This window comes from Mobula hypostoma, chromosome 28 (assembly GCF_963921235.1).
Source record: "Mobula hypostoma chromosome 28, sMobHyp1.1, whole genome shotgun sequence".
Lineage (NCBI taxonomy): Eukaryota > Metazoa > Chordata > Chondrichthyes > Myliobatiformes > Myliobatidae > Mobula > Mobula hypostoma.
The window spans coordinates 16,393,864-16,416,439 of NC_086124.1; the positions used below are offsets into that span (position 1 = coordinate 16,393,864).

At 42.4% G+C, this 22,576-nt stretch overlaps 3 protein-coding genes across 3 annotated transcripts; all 3 read right to left on the reverse strand.

Annotated features, from left to right (window-relative positions):
* LOC134338706 (late histone H2B.L4-like) lies at positions 1-662 on the reverse strand. Its single transcript, XM_063034752.1, has one exon. It carries the CDS (start codon positions 546-548, stop codon positions 180-182), a length of 369 nt encoding a protein of 122 aa, XP_062890822.1. The 5' UTR covers positions 549-662; the 3' UTR covers positions 1-179.
* A 3,837-nt stretch (positions 663-4,499) lies between these two features.
* On the reverse strand, positions 4,500-14,079 carry LOC134339018 (histone H2B 1/2-like). Its single transcript, XM_063035271.1, has 3 exons — positions 14,068-14,079; positions 8,317-8,392; positions 4,500-4,978 (listed from the first exon to the last, which is right to left on the reverse strand). The coding sequence occupies exon 3, from the start codon at positions 4,957-4,959 to the stop codon at positions 4,588-4,590; it is 372 nt and encodes a 123-aa protein (XP_062891341.1). The 5' UTR covers positions 4,960-4,978; positions 8,317-8,392; positions 14,068-14,079; the 3' UTR covers positions 4,500-4,587.
* Positions 14,080-14,614: 535 nt separating this feature from the next.
* LOC134339019 (histone H2B 1/2-like) lies at positions 14,615-15,003 on the reverse strand. Its single transcript, XM_063035272.1, has one exon. It carries the CDS (start codon positions 15,001-15,003, stop codon positions 14,632-14,634), a length of 372 nt encoding a protein of 123 aa, XP_062891342.1. The 3' UTR covers positions 14,615-14,631.
* Between the last annotated feature and the right edge of the window lie 7,573 nt (positions 15,004-22,576).

The following is a 22,576-nucleotide window of genomic DNA, read 5'->3' on the forward strand; positions in this document are numbered from 1 at the left end:
ACAGGATTGTACCAAGCAATGGAAAGATTCATCAACATAAACATCTACCTCCAAGAGTAAAACCTTCAAGACAAGCTTGTAGCGATCCAATATCGAATTACGAGTACAACTCTTTCCACATAAGCTGTAAGTGGCTCTTAAAAGTGCTGTTGGGTTTGTCTTCTCAGCACTCAGCCGCTTCACTTTGAACTGGTGTACTTGGTCACTGCTTTTGTCCCTTCCGACATGGTGTACTTGACCACCTCCCCGGGTAGCAGCAGGCATACCGCAGTCTGGACCTCCCAGGAGCTGATGGTCAATTGCTTGTCGTAGCAGGTTAGATGGGAAGCCTCACCCACGATGAACTCGAAAATTTCATTCATCGTTGAGCTCTTGATGCTCATGGCATTGGAGGAGATGCTGGTATCAGAGTGAACCTGCTTCATCACCTTGTACACGTAGATGAAGTAAGTCTCCTTCCTCATCCTTTTGCACTTGTACCTCTTGCTTTGAGCTTTGGACACTGTTTTCTTGGCATGCTTCTTAGCAGCTTTGGATAGTTCAGGCATTTCTTAAATCTGTTTCAGACACAGAATGAAAGTCCCTTCCCTGTAGTAATGAGGATTCGGCAGAAATAAGGTTCTCATTAGTAGATTTGGACAAATGAAAGCTAACATTTCAATCTAACCCTTCGATTGGGCAATGTGAACAGATCAACCACAGCCCAGGCTGACCAAAGTCAAAAAGGTTTACCAATGGTTATTTGGTTAATACAAGGAGACTTAAATTTGGGTATCCAATATTGGTAACATTACTGGAGTATTGTGAGCACTTCATTCACAAGGTCTTCAGTTCTGGGTGGATGGGAAATAAATAGGTACAAAATACTAGCTTGTTTCATGTGAAATATGATCCCAGTGCACCCCTTTCTGTCACTCCATGGTTTGCCTGTGGATGATTTTAGCCCTTCAAGAAAATGTCATGACGAAGAATGATTGTATGTCAGTAGCACAGGTATTTCAGTGATATACACAAAGCAGACATAATAGTTTCTTACACTCTACAAGGATGGTTCATAAGATCCAGTGACGGGTCGTTCAGGTGTTTCAGTTTTGTTCCAAAGTTTCAGGTTTCTATGAAGCAAAAAATATCAGATAAAGTATCAGAATTCACAGCAAAGATATTTGCTATCATTTCAGCCTTGGAATGGGTTGAAGAAGTATGCCCCGATTCTGGACAACTGTGCTTTGATTCATTTTCGGTTTTGTTTATTATGTGAAGTGTTGTATGACATAGGTGATCATAGTCTTTCCATGCTCAGGACTGCTCTTAGCAAATTTTTCTACAGAAGTAGCTTGCCGTTGCCATCTTCTGGTCAATGTCTTTACAAGTTTCAGGCTTACCAGCTACAAACCCCATTTCCAGAAAAGTTGGGATATTTTCCAAAGTGCAATAAAAACAAAAATCTGTGATACGTTAATTCACGTGAACCTTTATTTAACTGATAAAAGTACAAAGAAAAGATTTTCAATAGTTTTACTGACCAACTTAATTGTATTTTGTAAATATACACAAATTATGAATTTGATGGCTGCAACACAGTCAACAAAAGTTGGGACAGAATTAAAATAAGATTGAAAAGTGCACAGAATATTCAAGTAACACCGGTTTGGAAGACTCCACATTAAGCTGGCTAATTGGTAGCAGGTGAGGTAGCATGACTGGGTATAAAAGTAGCGTCCATCAAAGGCTCAGTCTTTGAAAGCAAGGATGGGTCATGGCTCACCCCTTTGTGCCAAAATTCGTGAGAGAATTGTTAGTCAGTTCAAAAGGAACATTTCTCAACGCAAGATTGCAGAGAATTTAGGTCTTTCAACATCTACAGTACATAATATTGTGAAAAGATTCAGAGAATTCAGAGACATCTCAGTGCGTAAAGGGCAAGGTCAAAAACCACTGTTGAATGTGCGTGATCTTCGAGTCCTCAGGCAGCACTGTCTAAGAAACCGTCATGCTACTGTGACAATTACAGCCACCTGGGCTCAGGAGTACTTTGGAAAACCATTGTCACTCAACACAGTCCGTCGCTGTATCCAGAAATGCAACTTGAAACTGTATTACGCAAGGAGGAAGCCATACATCAACTCTATGCAGAAATGCCGGCGAGTTCTCCGGGCCCGAGCTCATCTCAGATGGACCGAAAAACTGTGGAACCGTGTGCTGTGGTCAGATGAGTCCACATTTCAGCTAGTTTTCGGAAAACAAAAAACAGGCGTCGAGTTCTCCGTGCCAAAGATGAAAACGACCATCCAGATTGTTATCAGCAAAAGGTGCATAAGCCAGCATCTGTGATGGTATGGGGGTGCATCAGTGCTCACGGCATGGGTGAGTTGCATGTATGTGAAGGTACTATTGACTCTGAGGCGTATATTAGGATTTTAGAGAGACATATGTTGCCATCAAGGCGACGTCTCTTCCCGGGACGTCCATGCTTATTTCAGCAGGACAATGCCAGACCACATTCTGCACAGGCTACAACAGCGTGGCTTTGTAGTCATAGAGTGTGTGTGCTTGACTGGTCTGCTGCCATCCAGATCTATCTCCTATTGAAAATGTATGGCGCATCATGAAGAGGAGAATCAGACAACGGAGACCACGGATTGTTGAGCAGCTGAAGTCTTATATCAAGCAAGAATGGACAAAATTTCCAATTGCAAAACTACTACAATTAGTATCCTCAGTTCCAAAACGATTAAAAAGTGTTAGTAAAAGGAAAGGTGATGTAACACAATGGTAAACTTGCCTCTGTCCCAACTTTTGTTGAGTGTGTTGCAGCCATCAAATTCTAAAATTGTGTATGTTTACAAAATACAATTAAGTTGGTCAGTAAAACTATTGAAAATCTTTTCTTTGTACTTTTGTCAGTTAAATAAAGGTTCACGTGAATTAACATATCACAGATTTTTGTTTTTATTGCATTTTGGAAAATATCCCAACTTTTCTGGAAATCAGGTTTGTATTAAAACAGGTATATTGAACTATATTTTCCTTGGCATTGGACAAGTCATTGAGGTTACATCTAGGCTTCTGTATAAAATAAAGTGGCAGTTATTCCAGCCAATCAATCATTTAAACTTAAGGACATCAAAGTAGTGTTGCCTTTGGAAATATGAGCGATGAAAGCTATAATTAAAATTTAAATTTCATCATTGTGGCAACGAAGATTGGATAAGGAAAGTATGGCATTCATATCAAAATTATGTCGAGTTCCTCCACCATTTTTCCAGAATATCTTTTGATTAATTTTCGGAGAAATGAGCACAAATCTGAAGAGATTTTCTATCAGTTATTCAGGACGTTCGGCAGTAATGTTACAGACTAACCTTCAATATGGAACCGGAGTGAAAATAAAATTGATCCCAACCATCCCTTCGGGGAACATACACACGCAGCAGAAAACTTCATAAAACCACCTCGGCACATCCCAGCTCGCTTTTTAAAAGAAAAACAATAACTTGTAGAAGATAAATTAGTATGATTTTCGTGTTTCTTTAAAAAGAACTTCCTCAGAAATCTTTCACAGTCACAGCAAAACCCGAGTCCTTTCCTCCGCACTCATGGTATCCCAGGGGAACCCCTCTACGTACCTGTGAATGGCTCTGAGAAGAGCCTTTGGGTAGCTGGGTTTCATATTCGGACTCCTCAGTTACTGCCTCCGCCGTTTTTCTCGGTGCGGCCTGGTTATTGGGTAACACTCTACCCCTACATATGACGCGGGCCTTCTTGTTGTCCCTGGCCGCGTTGCCAGCCAGTTCAAGAATTTCAGCCGTCAGATCCTCGAGCACAGAAGCCAGAAAGTCCAAGACTTCGGCACCCAGTCGCTCTGCATAGTAGCCCTTTCTCAAGAACCTATCAACACGGCCCAATGGAAACTGGGCCGGAGGCGAGCTTTCCTGCCTGTTTTACTTCATCGACTCATTTCAGCAAGATCAGGAACACCCAGGCAAGGAGGAAATACTTCCGTCCCTTGGCCATCTTGCATGTCTTGAGGGAATACAGTGAGACTTCCATGATTGGTGCAACAGCGCATAAACTCAATGGAGAAAAAAATTAACCAGTGAGAGTGCCGATTTCCAATCAAAATCAAAAGCACGGAAGTAACTGCTTACCTGCCGAAAATAAACAAACTGGAAAACAGCCCGCCAAAAATTCTTTGTTCAAACCTAATCTAAAATCAAATAATTTGCAGAACAGCTTGTGGAATAATTCTCCGCATTAACCCATTACTGAAGTCTGCCATATTTAATATTTGAGTGTAGCTAAAATTGAAGATGTGTCTGGGGATTTCATTTAACGATTTCCCTACTCAGAACAAAATTGGATTCTCAGTTATTGTCCCCGGTCAGATATTGTGTGAACTGCATCATATTACGACCGAGTTGCTCTTCTCAATCTACGGCTGGAGTTTAGACAAATTATTGGTTGAAGTACCGTCCGGCATTGAAATTGAATTCAGAGAACATGACGAAACAATGCAGCTCTGTTCACGAAAGATTGAGTGGCTCTTAAAAGAGCCTTTGGGTTTTCGGTTTGTTTTGGCAACACTCTTCATTTGGAGCTGGTGTACTTGGTCACCGCTTTTGTCCCTTCTGACACGGCGTGCTTGGCCAGCTCCCCGGGCAGCAGTAGGCGCACTGCGGTCTGGATCTCCCGGGAGCTGATGGTGGATCGCTTGTTGTAATGGGCTAGACGGGAAGCCTCGCCAGCGATGCGCTCGAAAATATCATTCACGAACGAATTCATGATGCTCATGGCCTTGGATGAGATGCCGGTGTCGGGGTGAACCTGCTTCATCACTTTGTAGATATAAATGGAGTAACTCTCCTTCCTCAGCCTCCGACGCTTCTTGCCAGACTTGCCTGATGGTTTCGGCAGCGTTTTCTTAGCGCCCTTCTTGGGAGCAGGCTTCTGATCGGGCATTTCTTCAGTCGAGTTCAGACTAAAATAAGTAGAGTAAGCAGAGCGCTGATTAAATAGGAAACGCTGACGGCGGTATGCTAATCAAGGAATGGAGTATGCGAGAATGTTCATTGGCTACACTGTGAGACGAATCACCATCGAAATAACAACGTCAAATTCTATATTTGGATATCAGAAGTTACAAATACAGTGGCTCGGTCCACCAATCAGAAGCCTCTCCCAGCCTATTGACCCGGAACCTTGCCGGGAAGTGACCGTTCTTCGCGCTAGCAGGGTAAGAGGGTAAAGGGAAAGTTGTGGCTGACATTAAACAAAGGAAAACGTAAAATACAAATGCAGATGAAAGGTTCAAACTAAATTTATTATCTAAGTACATATATTTCACCATCAAGAAGCATGATTCATTTTCTTGTGGGCATAAACAGACTGAGAAGAGAGTATGTCCTGGGCGGTGTTAAACTAATAATATTAGTTAGGCCGTCTCTGGAGCGGAGGCTAGTCCTCTTCTGGACTCGTATAAAATTCTAGTTAGGCCTCCTCGGATAAGAGACTAAAGTCTAGTTAGGACTCCTGGGGATTTGAGCTAAAAGTCTAGTTAAGCCTTCTCTGGAGTGCTGTTCAAAAATCTAGGTCAGCCTTCTCAAAGTTGAAAGCTCAAAGTACATTTTATTATCAAAATATGTATAAATTATACAATCTTTGGATTTGTCTGCTTACAGGCAGCCACAATACCCAATTAAAAAAAAATCAACACCCAATCTACAGAGAGAGAAAAACATAAATCAATTCATGCAAACAATAGAGCAAGCATCAGATTTCAGAATGAAATGCGTTCATAAACCTGAAGCTGGAGAGGATTAGGGTATAAAAGTCCATTTCAGCCTCCACCGGAATACTACATTCAAGTCTGGTTGGGGCATTAGAGGAAAGAACTGAAGACTTTGGAGAGGATTCGGAATAGATTTAGGCTATAAGAACAGAAATACGTCATGCAGTCCATAGATTTTGCTCTGTCATTCCATCATATCTGAGTTATTAGCCCTGTCAATCACACTCTTCGGCCTTCTCCCTGTAACCTTTGACTCCTGACTAATCAAGCACCTATCATATTCCAAAAATTCATCAGTAACAATGGGCTCCAACATCTACCCAACCACTGAAGTAACCACAGTAATTGGCCAATGACTTGGCCTCCGCAGCTGTCTGTGACAATGAATTCCACTAAGTAACTACCTGCTGGCTCAATAAAGTCCTCCTCATCTCTGTTCTCAATAGACATCTCTCTCTTCTGTGACTGTGCTATTTCTTTCTAGATTCACCCACTACAGGAAGCATCCTCACCACATCTACTTTGTTCAGGCCTTTTAATATTTGATAGGTTTCAATAAGATCACCCCTCAGTCTTCTGAACCCCAATGAGTTGAAGCCCAGAGCCATCAAATGCAGAAAATACATTCACACTTTCACTCCTGGAATCATTCTTGTGAACCTCCTCTGGACCTTCTCGAACACCAGTGCAACTCTTCTTAGATAATAAGCTAAAAACTACTCACAATATAGCAAGAGTAGTCTAACCAATGCCTTACAAAAAAAGCCTCAGCTTTACATCCTTGCTTTTACATTCTCATTCTGTCAAAATGCATACTAGCATTCAATTTCCCTTCTTTAGCACTGGCTCAACTGGCAAGTTAGCCTTTACAGAATCCTGCACAAGTAGTTCCAATTCCCTTTGCACCTCTGATTTTGAATCTTCTCCCTCTTTAGAAAATAGTTTGTTTTATTTTTTTTCTACCAAAGTACATGACCATACACTATATTGCGTCTGCAATTTCTTTGTCTATTCTCCAAATCTCTCCAAGTCTTTTTGCAGACTCCTATCTTCTTCAAAACTTCCTGTCTCTCCACCTATATTTGTATCCGCCAATAATCTGGTCAAAAAGCCATCAATTACATCATCCAAGTCACTTACATATAACATGAGAAGTAGTGGTCTCATTGGTCACTGGCAGCTACCCAGAAAAGGCCTCCGTTGTTCCCATTCTTTGCCTCCTGCTCTTCACCCAATTTTCTATCCATACTAGTGCCTTTCCTATAATACTGTGGGTTCATACCTTCTTAAGCAACCACACATTCAACAACTTGCACAAGCCTTTCTGAAAATCCTAATTAACAATATCTACTGACTCTCCTTTGTCTACTATGCCCCTTATGTCCTGAAAGAATTGCAACAGGTATGTCAGGCAAAATTTCTTCTTTAGAAAATCCTGCTGACCTTGACCTAGCTTATCATGTGCCTTCAAGTACCTCGAAAATTCATCAATAACAATGGACTCCAACATCTACCCAACCACTGAAGTTAGACTAATTGGTCTATAATTTCCTTCTTTCTGCCTCTCTCCCTTCTTAAAAATGGAATAACATTTTCAATTTCCCAGTCCTCTGGAGCTATTCCTGAATCTAGTGATTCTTGAAAGATCATTATTAATGCCTCCACAATCTCTTCAATTAACTCTTTCAGAACCCATTTGTTCCACTTGACTTATCTAACTTAAGACATTCCAATTGCCCAAGCACCTTCTCCCTCCAGTAGCAATTGTATTCACTTATGTCCCCTGACACTCCTCAACTTCCATCATACTGCTACTTTCTTCTACAGTGAAGACTGATGCAAAATACAGTAATGATTTACTTGATCTGTAATCCCCTTGCCCCCATTATTACCTGATATTGCTCATTTCAGCATGGGTGCATGAAGCTGCTGGCCAGAGGAAACAGCAGTCTAATATAGGACAAGTGATGCAGACATCCAGTTTTCTTTGTTTCACCCTTTTGTCAAATCCAAACTGATTCTTGCAGTTGGATAATCTAATCAGAGGAACTGAATGTGGACACAGGAAGCTTCAAGTAATGATCTGCTAAACCTGAGACCATTCTCAAACAAGTAGCCATTTGTTATATAATGGCATGGACTATGATCTGATTCTTGACTCTGGGACAATCTAATCAGAGAAACCAACCTGAGCCCATTCTCAGTCAACAGGGCTTAGCAATGGTTCATTTGTTAACATGAGGAGACATAAAGTTAATTACCTAATATTGGCAACATTAGTAGAGTGTTGGGAGCATTTCATTCAGAAGGTCTTCAGTTCTGAGTGGATGGGAAATGTATGGGTACAAAATATTGGCTTGTATCATGTGAAATATGATCCCAGTGTACCCCTTTCTGTCACTCCATGGATTTTCCCTGTGCTTGTGTTGATTTAAGCCTTCAAGAAAATATCATGATGAAGGATGATCGTATATCAGTAGCACAGGTATTTCAGTGATATATGCAAAGCAGATATAATAGGTTCTTACACTCTACACAGATGGTTTGAAGCATTCAGTGACAGGCCATTCAGGTGTTTCAGTTTTGTTCCGAAGTTTCAGGTGACTATTAAGAAAAATATTATCAGATAAAATATCAGAATTCACATCAAAGATATTTATTATCATTTCAGCCTTGAAATGGGTTGAAGCATACCCCGATTCTGTACATCTGTGCTTTGATTATTTTTGGGTTTTCTTTATTATGTGAAGTGTTGTATGAAATTGGTGATCACAATCTTCCCATGATCATGACTGTTCTTAGCAAATTTTTCTACAGAGGTAGCATGCCATTGCCTTCTTCTGGTCAATGCCTTTACAAGTTTCAGGTCTGCCATCTATTAAAACAGGTATATTGAACTATAGGCCAAAAATTCTTCTTTGGATTGGAGAACAATCATGGAGGTTACAGGATCTAGGCTTGTGTATAAAATAAAGTGGCAGATGTTCTTGCCAACCAACCATTTAGACTTCAGGATATCATTGTAATGTGGCCTTTGGAAATACGAGAGATGAAAATTATAATTAAAAGGTTAATTTGGTCACTGTGGCAACAAAGTTTTGATAATGAAAGGATGGCATTTATATCAGATGTATATAAAAAGAGGGAAGAATTTATACTTACATTTTGGACATACAAGGTCGAATAAATCCCTATTTTCAATTAATATGGATTATGTGGGCATTTGTATAGAGAGCATATTATGGGTATTTGTATAGAAAGAACTTGCCAAGAAATGGTGCAATGTGCATTTTTTTCAATACAGTTCCTATGAAGTGCAAAGGAAGCACCTAATTCCTAAATTGAGTTCTTTGGGACAAACACAATTTAACATGGAAGGCTTGTTAGATTATCAGTGCCATTGTAATGTATGCAAGTCTATATTTGATGTTCTGAAAAGCAATATGCATTTTGATATGATTTGTGTTTAAATTTTTGGAGGAAGAATTTAGTGGGTATACTTCCTGACTCTTAATTCCACAATCCAACTCAGTAGGTGCTGGTATTGCACCTTATCTAACTCTGCCAGTCATCATTAAACCTAACAAGGACAATTATCAGGGTTTTTTTCCTTCAGATACCCTCAGCCTAGTTTGAGTGGAATAAATTTACGAGGTTTACAGTATATATTGATGAGGGTAATTTGTGAGTTTGACTCTACAATTTGAGGAGGAGAAATTCGAGCTAGATCAGTCCATATTACAGTGAAGTAAATGGAATTACAGAGGAACAAGATGGGAGCTCATCAAAGTCAAATGAAAGGTGACACTAGCAGGGATGACAACAGTACAGCAGTGGCTGGAGTTTACGGGAGTAATTTGGAAGGCACAAAATAGATATATCACAAAGTTGGAAAAGCAAGCTTTTTCTTCAGTATTTACTCTTCGCAATTGATGCTGTCTGGCCTGCTGAGATCCTTCAGCACTTTGTGTGTGTTGCAAGCATGTCAGGAAGATTTGTTGATTGGCAGAGAGCTGAGTAGGAAAAAAGGAGGTCTCTTATGGTTGCCTGACTCTCTTAATAGCTGCTATTAAAATTATTAACACTTCCCTTGAACTGCAATTTTTCCAGGTGCCTTCAAAACTGGGCTGTAAAATCTCTACTTACTAACAACAGGCATAGATCAAAACTTCCCTTCCGGGGCAAGGTCCTTGAGAAATACACATTTGAACAACACAACTTTCTGAATGAGAGCAATATTCGAGAAACATTTCGGTGTCCCTTATCAAAATTGTCAGCAACCTTATGTTCAGCACTGAAAGCGGAGGAGTGTGACCATTCAAGTCAGAATTTGGAAACTGAGGGTAAAGCAAGTTTGTTTTAATTTGCAGAAAAGAATGGTGGAGAAATTGATGGAATGAAATAAGTATCGGTGTATAGCAGATCCAGCTGGAACAGGTTAATGGGGTTATCATTTTTATCAATTTCACACGATTCTAGTAGCAGAGATTCATTGATTCCCACTTTTACAGAATGTTACAGCACTCTAACAGGCCATTTGACCCATTACATCGATATTCATCCATTCTACCAGTTCTTGTCCTGTAGCCTGGGTAATTCACGTGATTGACAAGATATTTCTAAATTACCATCAGCGACTCAGCTTTCACAACTCTCTCTGGTAGTGTGTTCCAGTTCCCATCCCTCAAACTAACTCCCACGTCCTGCAGGTCTACCTACTCCTGATATGGGGAAAAAACACTCGGCAACCTACCCTAACTCTCCCCGTGATAATATTCTATACCTAAATCATCATAAAGATGCTTATGTGAGAATGTTGTTCTTGGACTACAGTTCAGCATTCAACACCATTGTTTCATCCAGGCTCGACAAGAAGCTCAGAGACTCCGGCCTTGACCCTGTCTTGTGCAGCTGGATCCTGGACTGCCTGTCAGATCGCCAGCAGGTTGTAAAAGTGGATTTCCTCACCTTCACCCTTGTAACCCTCAACACAAGAGCCCCTCGGGGGCTTCATACTGTCCCTTCCTTTACTCCCTGTATACCATTGACTGTGTAGCCACCCGCAGCTCTCATCTGCTAATTAACTTTGCCAATGACACTACATTGATTGGCCTAATTTCAAACAATAAAGAGGTGGCATACAGGGAAGAAGTTATCCTTTCTTCACAGAAGCCTCAAGAAAGCTGACATTGCCCCATCAACATGGGAGGATCTGGCTTAAGATCGCTCACAGTGGAGGGACACCATCAGAAAAGGTGTGGCCGCTGCTGAGAACAAGCTCAACGAGGCAAGGAGGAAAGGCACAGGAAGCGCCACAACAGAGCTTCTGACCCTGCTGCCCCTCCAGGCCCCACCTGCAAAGTTTGTGGCAAGCACTGCCTGTCGAGGATCAGCCTGTACAGCCACTCCAGGACACACATATCAAACCCCTCTAACTGACTGAAAGGAACCATCATCATCCTATGGGTCGGATAGCCAGAGAGAGAGTATCGTCTGACACAGCGGTGTCAAGAAAACAACCTCTCCCTCATGTCACAAAAACAAAGGAGCTGGTTGTGGATTACAGGAGGAATGGAGACGGGCTAACCCCTCTTAACATCAATGGATCTGGGGTTGAGAGGGTAAACAGCTTAAGTTCCTTGGCATCCACATCACCGAGGACCTCACATGGCCTGTACACACCAGCTGTGTGGTGAAAAAAGCACAACGGACGGTTGAGGAAGTTTGGTATGGGCCCCCAAATCCCAAGAACTTTCTACAGAGGCACAAGTGAGAGCATCCTGACTGGCTGCATCACTGCCTGGTATGGGAACTGTACCTCCCTTAATCACAGGACTCTGCAGAGAGTTGTGCGCACAGCCCAGCCTATCTGTAATTGTGAACGTGCCATGAAAACAGATTATTATCTGAATGGTGGCCGATTAGAAAAAGGGGAGGTGCAACGAGACCTGGGTGTCATTATACACCAGTCATTGAAAGTGGGCATGCAGGTACAGCAGGCGGTGAAAAAGGCGAATGGTATGCTGGCATTTATAGCGAGAGGATTCGAGTACAGGAGCAGAGAGGTACTACTGCAGTTGTACAAGGCCTTGGTGAGACCACACCTGGAGTATTGTGTGCAGTTTTGGTCCCCTAATCTGAGGAAAGACATCCTTGCCATAGAGGGAGTACAAAGAAGGTTCACCAGATTGATTCCTGGGATGGCAGGACTTTCATATGAAGAAAGACTGGATGAACTGGGCTTGTAGTCGTTGGAATTTAGAAGATTGAGGGGGGATCTAATTGAAACGTATAAGATCCTAAAGGGATTGAGCAGGCTGGATGCAGGAAGATTGTTCCCAATGTTGGGGAAGTCCAGAACAAGGGGCCACAGTTTGAGGATAAAGGGGAAGCCTTTTAGGACCGAGATTAGGAAAAACTTCTTCACACAGAGAGTGGTGAATCTGTGGAATTCTCTGCCACAGGAAACAGTTGAGACCAGTTCATTGGCTATATTTAACAGGGAGTTAGATATGGCCCTTGTGGCTACGGGGATCAGGGGGTATGGAGGGAAGGCTGGGGCGGGGTTCTGAGTTGGATGATCAGCCATGATCATAATAAATGGCGGTGCAGGCTCGAAGGGCCGAATGGCCTACTCCTGCACCTATTTTCTATGTTTCTATGATTCAGGACATTTACAAGGACTGGTGTTCATTGGGGACCCAAGCCATCCCGACCAGAATCAGTTCCAGCTGCTACCATCCGGGAAGTGGTTCTGCAGACTGATGAACTCACGCTGATTTGTGTGTACTCTACACTGACTGTTCTATTTATTATAAATTACTGATTCCACATTGCACATTTAGGTGCAAACGTAACGTAAAGATTTTTACTCCTCATTAATGTGAAGGATGTAAGAAATAAAGTGAATTTAATTCAATCTCCCCTCTTTAGCAGGGATCGGTGCTTGGTCAGTGTCTGTTTGTCATTACGTCAACGATCTGGATGACAATACTATAACATCGATCAACAAATTTGCGGATTGGCACTAAGATTGGGGATGTAGCGGACAACGAGGAAGCTTTTGAAACTTGCAGTGTGATCTGGGAATTATTCGGTAAGGTGGTGTCACAGGTAGCGAGCCCATAGAGAGAACTCCAGGCGCATTGGCCTTCATAAATCAAAACATTGAGTGCAGAAGTTGGGATGTTATACTGAAGTTGAATAATACATTGATAAGGCCTAATTTAGAGTACTATGTGCAGTTCCGGTCACCTACCTACAGTTTAACATCTGCCCCAGAAAACATTTGAGGCTCTAACAAAGAGAGGCGGGAATGTAAGTAGTGAAGATGAGGCAATGAGGGGAGATTATGGGAGTAAATGCATTTTTGCAAGTTAACTATGCAACTAAGCATGTTCTCTAAATGTTCACAGACAAAAGAATATTATCTGAAGAGGCTGAAAGATTAACAGCTTTTACATTTGCTGCCCGAGCTGTGTTTTACCTGAATTTCAGGACTCTGGTCTCCGCGTTTGTTCTTTTTCCAGAATATCAGTGATTAATTTTCGGAGAAATGAGTACAAACCTTAAGAATTTTTATATCAGTTATTCAGGACGTTCGGTAGTAATGTTACAGACTAACCTACCATATGGAACCGAAGTGAAAATAAAATTGATCCCAACCATCTCTCCGGGGAACATACACAACAAAAAAACCTCCCCAGCTCCGGAAGCAATTCAGAAAACCACCTCGGTTTGTTTAGAAAAAAAACTGTAGAAAATAAATTACAATGATTTTCGTGTTTCTCTAAAAAGAAATTCCTCAGATATTTTTCGCAGTGACAGGGAAACCCAGTCCTTTCCTCAGCACTCATGGTATGCGCAGGACAGCCTCTTCACAGACACTGTGAGTGGCTCTGAAAAGAACTTTTAGGTAAGCTGGGTCTCATATTCTGTCCCCTCACTTATTAGTTCCGCCGGTTTTCTTGGGCAACAACACGGCCTGGATCTAGGTTAACACTCCACCCTGGGCAATTGGCATTCCATCCAGCAGCTTGTTTAGCTTCTCGTCTTTGCGGTCTGCCAGCTGCAGATGCCTGGGGATGCTGCGGGTCTTTTTGTCGTCCCGGGCCACGTTGCCGGCCAGCTCAAGGATTTCAGTCGTCAGATACTCGAGCACAGCGGCCAGAAGAACCAAGGCTCCGACACCCACCCGCTCAGCATAGTTGCCCTTTCTCAAGAGCCTATGAACACCACCCAATGTGAACTGCAGTCCGGCCCGGAACGAGCTTTCCTACCGGTTTTTCTTTATCCATTCATTTCAACGAGATCAGCACACAGAGAATAAGGAAATGTTTCCGGCCGTCGGCCTTCTTGTATTTCCTGCGGGGATGCCAGGAAACATTTAGGATTGGTGCAACAACGCCTAATCTCATTGGAGAGAGCTAATAAACCAATAAGAGAGCCGACTTATTTACCAATCAAAATCAAAAGCGCGGAATTAACTGCTTACCCGCCGAAAATTAACTGAAACTTGAGAACAGCCCGCCAAAAACCTTCGTTGAAAATTAGTCAAACCATTGCAGATATTTGTCGATTAATTCTCTGCATTATTCCATTACTGAAGTTCGCCACATCTAATGTTTGAGAGTAGCTAATATTACAGAAGTGTCTGGAGATTTCATTGCTCTTCTCAAATTATGGTTGGAATTTTGCGTAGTTTTAACAAATTATAGGTGAAAGAACCATTTGGCATTGAAATCGGATTCACAGAACATGGCCAGATATGCAGCTCTGTTAACGATATAGTGAGTGGCTCTTAAAAGAGCCTTTGGGTTTTCGGTTTGTTTTGGCAGCACTCTTCACTTGGAGCTGGTGTACTTGGTCACTGCTTTTGTCCCTTCCGACACGGCGTGCTTGGCCAGCTCCCCGGGCAGCAGCAGGCGCACGGCGGTCTGGATCTCCCGGGAGCTGATGGTCGACCGCTTGTTGTAATGGGCTAGACGGGAAGCCTCGCCAGCGATGCGCTCGAAAATATCGTTCACGAACGAGTTCATGATGCTCATAGCCTTGGATGAGATGCCGGTGTCGGGATGAACCTGCTTCATCACTTTGTAGATGTAGATGGAGTAACTCTCCTTCCTCAGCCTCCTACGCTTCTTGCCAGACTTGCCGGATGGTTTCGGCAGCGCTTTCTTAGCGCCCTTCTTGGGAGCGGGCTTCTGATCGGGCATTTCTTCCGTGGAGTTCAGATTCAATTAAAAGAAGAACCTGCGGAGTGGCACTTAAATAGGAAACGCTGACGGTGGTATGCTAATACAGGAATGGGGTTTCCGAGCATATTCATTGGATACTTGGAGAAACGAATCAACCATCGAATTTATTTCCACAAATCATTTCATTGGATATCAAAGATTAAAAATATAGTCGCTCGCACCACCAATCAGAAGCTTCGCCCAGACTGCGGACCTGGACCCATGCCAACCCGTGGCGTTTCTCTGTGCCGTTTACTGCGGCATGAGGGATAAGAGGGTAAAGCGAGAGTTGTGGCTGACATTAAACAAAGGAAAATGTTAAATACAAATGGACTTCAAATAAACTCACATTCAGATGAAAAGTTCAAAATAAATTTATTATCGAAGTGCATATATGTTACCATCAACAAGCATGGTTCATTTTCTTGCGGGCAGACTCCATACATTGATAACAGAATACTAGGTTTCATAGAATAAATGGGAGATTGCATCAATCTGGGCATTTAACCAGTGTGCAAAAGAAACAAATAAAAAAGAAAGATAATATTAATAAATAATAAGCAATATACATTGAGAATATGAGTTGAAGGGTCGCTGAAAGTGAGATCAAGTTGAGTTAACGTTTCAATGATGAAGTGAATTTATCCCCTTTGGTTCAAGAGTCTGATGTTTGAGGAATAATAACCATTCCTGAAACCAATGGTGTGAGTCCTGAGGCTTTTAACTTTGTCCTGATAGCAGAGTGAGAAAAGAGCATGTCCTGGGTGGTGGGGGTCCCTGCGATGGAGTCCCTGCGATGGAGTCACTTTTAAGGAGCTATGATCTTGGATCCCAAGATTTCCATGCTAAGCAACAATGTTGAGGACCTGTACTGTAAGTTGCTTATTTCATGGTCAAGGGCTGCAAGAGACCGACTGAGAAAATTCAGTTATCAGAAGGGCAAAGGGACTTGTACAAGTTTCCAAAAGGCTAACTTGCAAATTCTGTCAAAGGTAAGGAAGTGAAATGAAAAGTTTCTATTCATTTCAAGATGCTTAAAATATAAATGCAAGGAAATAATATTGAGGCATAATAAAGCATTTGTCATTCCGCTTGAGTACCATAAGCAGTTTTGAACCCTTCATCTAAGAAAGGATGGGCTGGCATTGGACAGTGTCTAGAGGAGCTTCGCGAAATTTATCATGGGAATGAAAATGTTAATGTTTGAGGAGAGTTTATTGGCTCTGGCCCAGTACTGGAGCACTTACCAATATCTTTAACTTCTCACTTTGGCAGTCTGAGTTATCCATCTGCTTCAAGCAGGCTTCAATCATACCGATGCCTCAGAAGAACGTGGTAATATGCCTTATTGTTTACCATCCAGTAGCACTTACATCCACTGTGGTGAAGTGCTTTGAGAGGTTGATAATGAAGCACACCAACTCTGGCCTGATAAGTGACTTGGATTTGTTCCATTTTGCCTGTAGCACAATAGATCCACACTAATGGTATTGCATTGGCTCATCACTTTACCCTGGAACCTCAACATAGAACATAAAACAGTGCAGCATTGAAACAGGCTATTTCACCCACAATGTTGTTTCAAACCAGCTAAAAGTCAAATCAAAAACACCTAAACACTAATCCCTCCTACATAGAGCACCATCCATCTTCCTTCTGTCCATGTGCCTATCCAAGCATCTCTTAAAGTCCCCAAATGTATTTGCCTCTACCACCATAGCAAGGAATGCATCCCAGACAACTACAATTCTCTGAGTTAAAAACTTCCCCCTCTCAGCTTCAATGCATGTCCTCTGGAATTAGGCATTTCAACCCTGGGAAACAGATACTCTCTGTCCACTCTATCTATGCCTGTCATAATCTTGTGAACCTCTATCAGATCTTCCCTCAGCCTCTGGCACTCCAGAGAAAGCAAGCCGTTTATCCGGCTTCTTATAATAGGCATGCCCTCTAAACCAGGCAGCATTCTGGTAAACCTGTTCTGTGGCTAAAGGGATCAGGGGGTATGGAGGGAAGGCTGGTGCAGGGCTCTGAGTTGGGTGGTCAGCCATGATCATACTGAATGGCGGTGCAGGCTCGAAGGGCTGAATGGCCTACTCCTGCACCTATTTTCTATGTTTCTATGTACCCTCTCCAAAACCTCAACATCCCTCCTGTAGAAGGACCTCCAGAACTGTGTGAAACAATTCAGGCGTGGCCTAACTAGAGTTTTATAAAGTTGCAATGTAACCTCCTGACTTTTGAACTCAATGCCTTCTTTAATAAAAGCAAACATTCTATAAGCCCTCTTACAATCCATTTTGTGTAGCCAGTTTCAAGGAGCTATGAACTTTGATCTGAAGATCTCTCTGTTCAGCAACACTGTCAAAGATCTTCCCCTTAACATTTGCCCTACCAAAATGCAACACATTACATTTACCTGGGTTAAACTCCATCTGCCATTTCTCAGCCAATAGTGTGAGGTCTGCCCACAATGATTCAACACTTTCCAACCCTATGTCACCTCTTTCTAATGATTTCATTACATTGTTTTTTACCAACAGAGTCACACCACCCACTCTGCCTACCTCCCTCTTCTTTTGATACCACGTGCATCCTTACACATTAAGCTACCAGCTATAATCTTCTTTCAACATGATCCAGTGATGCCAACATCACACAAGTGGTGATTGATAAGTTCGTGGCCTAAGGTAGAAGAAGTCAATCTTAGAAAACCTAGCACATTTATCTTTCAATATAGTCCCCTCTTACATTTACACACTTAGTCCAGTGGTCGTGGAGCATACGGATCCCTTCTTTGTAGAAGTCGGCATCTTGGACCTCCAGAAAGTGGTCCACAGCAGGGATGATTTATACGTTTGTGGCCTATGGTAGAAGGAGATGAGTAATTAACCTCAAACTATCTGCATAATCACTCAAACAGTTGAACTGCACGTGCATGTAACGAGAGTGGTATTACTCATCTCCTTCTACCTTACGCCACAAACTCCCCAGTGCAAACTCACTGATGTAGCTCTAGTTCAAATGACAGAGTGAATCCTTTCACGCAGTCTCAAAAGGTGAAAGACCTCAGCCCAATGTGAACTGACTGGTGTGTCAGTCGTTGAGATGAACAGGCAAATCCTTTTCCTCAGTCAGAGCAGTTTGACAGCCTCTGCCCGGTGTGAACTGATTGGTGTCTCTGTAGACTGGATGACTGAGTGAACCCCCTCCCACACATAGAACAGGTGAACAGTCTCTTCCCAGTGTGAACTCACTGGTGTTTCTGTATGGTGGATAATTGTGCAAATCCCTTCCCACAATCTAAGCAGATGAAAGGCTTCTCTCAAGTGTGAACTAACTGGTGTGCCTGTAGTTGAGATGACTAAGTGAATCTCTTCCCGCAGTCTGAGCAGGCAAATGCCTTCTCCCCAGTGTGAATTCGCTAATGCATCTTCAGTTGGGATGACTGAGTGAATCCCTTCCCACAGTCTGAGCAGATGAACGGTCTCTCTCCAGTGTGAACTCACTGATGTGCCAGTAGTTGAGATGACAGGATAAATCCCTTCCTACTGTCTGAGCAGGTGAATGATCTGTCCCCAGTGTGAACTCGCTGGAGTCTGTGTAGGTTGATTAACTGAGTGAACCTTTTCCCACATTCTGAGCAGGAGAATGGTCTCTCTCCAGTGTGAACTCGCTGGTGTGCCAGTAGGTCAGATGAATGGTTGAATGCCTTCCTACAGTCTGAGCAGGTAACCCGCTTCTCTCAAGTGTGAATTCGCTGATGTACCTTCAGTTGAGATGACCGAGTGAATCCCTTCCCACAATCCGGACAGGTGAACAGCTTCTCTCCAGTGTGAATTTGCTGGTGTCTCTGTGCTTTGGATGACTGAGTAACTCCCATCCCACAATCTGAACAGATGAACAGACTCTCCCCAGTATGAACTCATCGATGTCTCTGTAGGTCAGGTGACCAAATGACTGTCTTAACACAGTCTGAGCAGGTGAACGGCCATTCCTCAGTGTGAACTCGCTGGCGTCTCCGCAGATGGCAGGACTATGTAGATCCTTTCCCACAGTTCTCTATCAATTCTCTGGCATCATTTCAGCTGCCAGACGCAGTGAATCCCTCACACAGTCAATGCACTTAAAGGACTGATCTCTGGTGAACAAAAGCTGATGTGATCTCAGCTCCCTGGTTCCAGTCGATTACACTGAATTACAATAGAAAACTTCATTTCAGATACAAAGAACATTTCCAACTGGGATGAAATAACATCATCTCCAAGGATCAATAACAAATATATTGATAAACCAAAGGAAATATCTGGTCACTTCATAATTATCTGGACAGAGACGGCAAAACAGACGGGTTGTTGTGTTTGCAAGTCCCCAGCCCAAATGCTTTGCCGTTACCAATCTAAAAAAATTACAAAAGACATCAATGTGTGAAGTATGACATTTTAAATGAGATAATTTTCATCTCTAGGCTGAGATCTAAGATCACGCATTACAGCAAGTGATCCTGGAGACATCACTTGATCCCAGATGCAGATACCTGACATCTGCCTCCTCCATTTCCCTAAGCAGTGCCCATTTATCCCCCATCACCGAGTGCTTAACATTGGCACTTTGCCCTTCACTCTAAGAGGAAAATGCTGAGTTTGAACACTCATCAGGAAAACATTCTCCACTTGATAGACATTGCTTCACTTGGAAACAGCCTCTCGCAATCAGCCTGTTCCCGTTTTTGTTTTAGATATCTGAAATTTGCAGCTCATTTGAACTTCATGTGTTTCTACAACTGGTCGTAGTAAAGATCTGTGCCCTTACAGTACAATGCCATTGATGTTTATTAGTTATTCGTGTTGTATTTTGTTAAATCTCTGTACTTGTATTAGAAAGCTGCATGTTGTACTAGTCTGTGACCTCACTGGCCGTTGCTGTGCTCGGGCAGGTCAGTACATTTTCAATAGTGTCAGTGTTTTTTATAGAATCAGAATTATTATCACCAGCATATGTCAGGAAACTTGTTAACTTGCAGTATAAGTACAATGCAATACATGATAGATATATTTTGAAAAGAAGAAATTAAAATAAGTTGTGCAAAAACAGAAACAAGAGAAGTAGTGAGATAGTGTTCATGGGTTCAATGTCCATTTAAAAATTGGTTTGTAGAAGGGAAGAAGCAGTTCTTGAATTGCTGAATGTGTGTTTTCAGGCTCCTGTACTTCCTGATGGTAAGAACAAGAAGAAGGCATGTCCTGGGTGGTGGAGGGTCCTTAATGATGGATGACGTCTTTACGAGGCATCACTCCTTGAAGATATCTTGGATGGTACAGAAGCTAGTACTGATGATGGAGCTGACTAATTTTATCTCAATGTTCTGCAGCTTACTTCAGTCCTGTGTAGTAGCTCCCATACCAGATGCATTCCTGGCCTCCCCAAAAGTAAGTGCTGTTTAATTTCATGGCTGCAGTTACCACCAAAAGCTAACCCACTATAAAAGACAAGTTCCTAAGGTTGTCGTAGCTGGGATGGTAGTAGGGATAAGCTCCCACTCTATAGCATGCAACTCTAATAGCCTCTGATAACAAAGTCCAACTCTTGGTATTCACATGTAGCTTTGCTACTAGGGCTGACGGAACTGTTTATACTGACAAAAGGAGGGGCAAAGGTGGACCAGTGGTGCCTCAAAACCAGTTGCTTTGGGCAGTTTGATGTCATCTACATCTTCACTCTGGCAACTTCTGTGATGATACTGGTGCCAGGCTGCATCAGTGCTTGTCCTTCTCTTGGACTACTTCAGCGACACGGAGAGGGGGAGCCTGCTGCATGGGCAATAGCCAGTTCTTCAAATCTTCACACGCAGGCTTGTGCCCTGGAGAGGACATAGTCCCCCAGAGACGTAAACCCATGATCCCCTGGGATCAACAGCTGCCTACTGCTACTATCAAAGACACATAGACAGAAAGATGCCGCAAGAAAGCCAGCAATATAATGAAGGATCCCTAATCTGTTTATGGACTGTTTGTCCCACTCCAATCAGAGAAGAGGCTACACAACATCGGCACTAAACTCAATACCAGTTACTTCCCTTAAGCCTGAAGGTTGATCAACACATCCAGCCATTAACCCCTCCACTACCGCTACATTTACCTCACCATTGACCCCCTCACTACCAGTACAGGCTTGGTTACAATTTCGATTTCCTTCCCCAGATACTGCTTTTGCATGGAAATATCTCCTTATGAAGACTTATTTTGCAAGAAAGCTTCAGTAATTGATGTACGATAGTTCCAATGGCTCCTCTGATTGACAGCTCACTCCGCCACTCTTTTGGCTCCAATCACGCGAGGCACTGCGCTTGCCGAACAATTTGAGAGTTGACATCAGAAAGCAATCTAAGTCCTGTTGTCGTTCCCCGGCAACTGGCCAGTGAGTGGGCGAATCCCGGTACCGGAAGCATAGCTGTTGAGGATTGGACTACATTATGAGTTGTATGGAGGAAGGCCAGTGGCAGGTTTCTTTGAAATGGAAATATCAGTGACAGATTGAGGATTGTCATGGTTTAACGTCCGGTCACATAGGCAAGTAGACAGGATGTAAGTAAGAAAAGGAAACGAGACGTTTCACTAGATATTTGAATGCACATGTGACAAATAACGATAAACGTTAAAAAAGAAGGAAGAGTTAAAGGTAGAAAACAGGATTTAAATTAAGTAGGAAGGAAGAGTTTAAAAACACAAGATATTCTACAGATCTTAAACACGAGAAATTCTCAAATGCTGGAAGTCAAAGCAACACACACAAAATGCTGGAGGAACTCATCAGATCAGGTAGCATCTATGGAAGTGCATAAACAGTCGTTTCGTGCCGAGACCCTTCATCGGGACTGGAAAGGAAGAGGGAATATGTCAGAATAAAAAGTTGGGAAGGAGGAGAAGCTGGAAGGAGATAGCTGGGTGGGGGAGGAGGTATCGAGAGAGAGACTGAAAGAGATATTGTGGGTGCAAAACCTTTAAGGGATGAAGGCAGTATTAGTGTTTTTTAAAGACAAGTTTCAATAGGTGCATTTAATGTCAGAGAAATTGATACAATATACATCCTGAAATTCTTTTTCTTTGCAAACATCAACAAAAAGAAAGGAGCCCCCCAAAGTATGAATGACAGTTAAACGTTAGTAAGCAATGAGAGAAATCTTTTCGGTTAAAAGCTGTGGGAAGAAACGAAGTAGCACCAAGTAATTATATGAGATGACAGTGGCTTTGGGGAGTAATCACAGGAATGTCTCCAGATAAAAATAATTTACTTTGGGGAAAAGTTGTGGATGCCAAATGTTTAAATGTGTTTCATGGCAGAGTAAGGACAGATAGCTCATTGGTGTTGATTAAATTTGATGGAATAAAGTTGCCTGATAGGATTTATCAAGGTAATATGAGTTATATGTTTCAATTATATCAGTTATATGAGGTGTTTTCATAGCCAGAAGTTTGGCAGCTGTTTGTAAGGGTAAAATGTGGTGTGACTCCCATCTAATCATGGGACAATTTATGTTTATGATGGAGAGGGG